The 1,831-nt window shown below is 45.4% G+C and overlaps 1 protein-coding gene across 1 annotated transcript; it reads right to left on the bottom strand.

The window, feature by feature from the left end:
- Window positions 1-2: 2 nt before the first annotated feature.
- Window positions 3-1,825, bottom strand: LOC102205060 (pancreatic secretory granule membrane major glycoprotein GP2-like). The gene is made up of 5 exons (XM_005755353.1): window positions 1,738-1,825; window positions 879-1,030; window positions 532-777; window positions 290-449; window positions 3-89 (listed from the first exon to the last, which is right to left on the bottom strand). The coding sequence occupies exons 1-5, from the start codon at window positions 1,786-1,788 to the stop codon at window positions 3-5; spliced, it is 696 nt and encodes a 231-aa protein (XP_005755410.1). The 5' UTR covers window positions 1,789-1,825.
- Between the last annotated feature and the right edge of the window lie 6 nt (window positions 1,826-1,831).

The following is a 1,831-nucleotide window of genomic DNA, read 5'->3' as shown; positions in this document are numbered from 1 at the left end:
ACCTAATGAGTCCAGGCCATGCTGATGAAGGCTTCACCTTCATATTTGGACCTGGCAGATCTGCGTCTGCGAGCACCTGCAGGACAAGTCTAAAGACAACGAGAGACAAAGTCCAGACTTTAGAAGATCAACACTGATCCTTTCATTCAGGACTGAATCTGCTGAGAACATTTGAGCTTTTTGTGTCAGAATAGAAACAAGAATAAGTGAAAATAACCTGTTTAATGATCGTAACAGAAGAGAGATACATTTGATTGTGTGTGTGATGTGTTTGGTAACAAAGCTGTACCGGGACACAGTTGTTCTGTTTGGGGCACAGGTGCAGTTCGCAGTGCAGGAAAACTTCACCAGAGCTACCAGTAAACTGGAACATACTGAAGGAGAAGTAGTTGGAGGTTCCCAGTCCGTTGTCCTCCACCTGCACCGTCTGGTCAGCAGGGTTGGCACAGCTGCTCACAGACAGGAAAACACACTTTGTTCAGGAGTCCATGAGAGAGATCAAAACCACATGACTCTCTGAGTCTGTCTCACCCATTTATGATCAGGTCGTATCTCGGAGTGCTGTCGGGTGATGGCTGGTCAGTTGCCCAGCAGGAGTCGGTTACCACGACGACCACGTCGCCATCCAGCCCATCAGTCTTCAGCTGCACCCTGATCTTCTGGATCAGCTGCACTTCAGTGCTGGACTGCGCAGCTTGTGTGTGACCAACATCAGTGGTTGCACACATGGTGAGAGTGTAATCCCAAACTCCAGATGTGATGTGCTGGATCACAGAGCTGCAGAACACAAACACACTTCAGCTTTCTCTGACCCACAAACCTCATGAGAAGCTTCGCATCTTAAAGTAATTGCAAGAAAACCAGCAGCCACCACACACCTGTCTCTGATCCTGAAGGTCTCAGTCTTGATGTCCGCTTGAGTTTGGACGCAGGAGAAGTCGATGTAGACTTGGTCGTGACGAGTGATGATGTCAGAGGAGCTGTTCTGGGTCATGATGGTGTTTTTGTAGATCACTTGGCTGTTGTTGGTCTGCAGAGTCACACAATCAGATGTTGTTACTGACTTTTAACATCTGACAATTCACTTTATTAATCCCAAAGTGCACTGAATCATTTTTGTTCAATTAGAAAAAGTGAATGTAAATCATGCTCTGTTTGCTTTATTTGCACAGACACATGAAGCCACGTTAACTTTATTTTCAGTCTCTTTACAGTGATTTTAATCTGAGAACATCAACACTTTGAAGATGATGGACCTCTAACTCAGAAGTATGAAGTTAAGAAAGTGTCCTTGTATTTCAGTCCAATGTTTATGACATCTTGTCATTGATTATAATCACAGATTTCATCAGAAACAATCTGCTAAATAGACACGTCAAAAACATCAAACTCATTCACTTTGTTCTTAAAAGCAACAACAGCAGCTTTAGTCTCCTTTCTGTCTCTGCCATTGACCGCTCGTGTCACGCAGACGAGTCGAGCACATCAAATGAAGTCACATTATTTTGACACAGCACAAACATTAGAGAGTTTCTCCCTGTACTAAATGAAATTCGTACTTGGATGCTTCTGTGTATGAACTACACAGATCGTCAACGTGATGAGAAGCCACAGAGCTCAGAGGTGAAGCTGATCTCACAGAAAGATCCCAAACTGCAGCAGAGCAGGAGAAGCTCAGCAGATGCTGGAAGATGTTTGGCTGCTTGTAGAAGGTAAAGAGGAGGAGATGAAACCCACCGTGACCACCGTCCCACAGCTGTTGCTGCTGTTGAAGCTGAAGGTCACCATGTGGGTGAGCTCGTCCACCTGACCCCTGCAGGTCGGGTCGTTG

The sequence above is a fragment of the Pundamilia nyererei genome, unplaced genomic scaffold (assembly GCF_000239375.1).
Source record: "Pundamilia nyererei isolate P.nyererei 1_Seehausen unplaced genomic scaffold, PunNye1.0 scaffold01278, whole genome shotgun sequence".
Lineage (NCBI taxonomy): Eukaryota > Metazoa > Chordata > Actinopteri > Cichliformes > Cichlidae > Pundamilia > Pundamilia nyererei.
Note: the sequence above shows the minus strand (reverse complement) of the source record. Positions and strands in the feature narration are given on the sequence as shown.

Coding starts and splice junctions, on each gene's coding strand:
- LOC102205060 (XM_005755353.1), bottom strand. CDS start 1,788: ATGGTGACCTTCAGCTTCAACAGCAGCAACAGCTGTGGGACGGTGGTC. Junction 450..531: donor TACGACCTGATCATAAATGG/GTGAGACAGACT, acceptor GTCTGTGAGCAG/CTGTGCCAACCCTGCTGACC. Junction 90..289: donor AACAGAACAACTGTGTCCCG/GTACAGCTTTGT, acceptor CGTTGTCTTTAG/ACTTGTCCTGCAGGTGCTCG.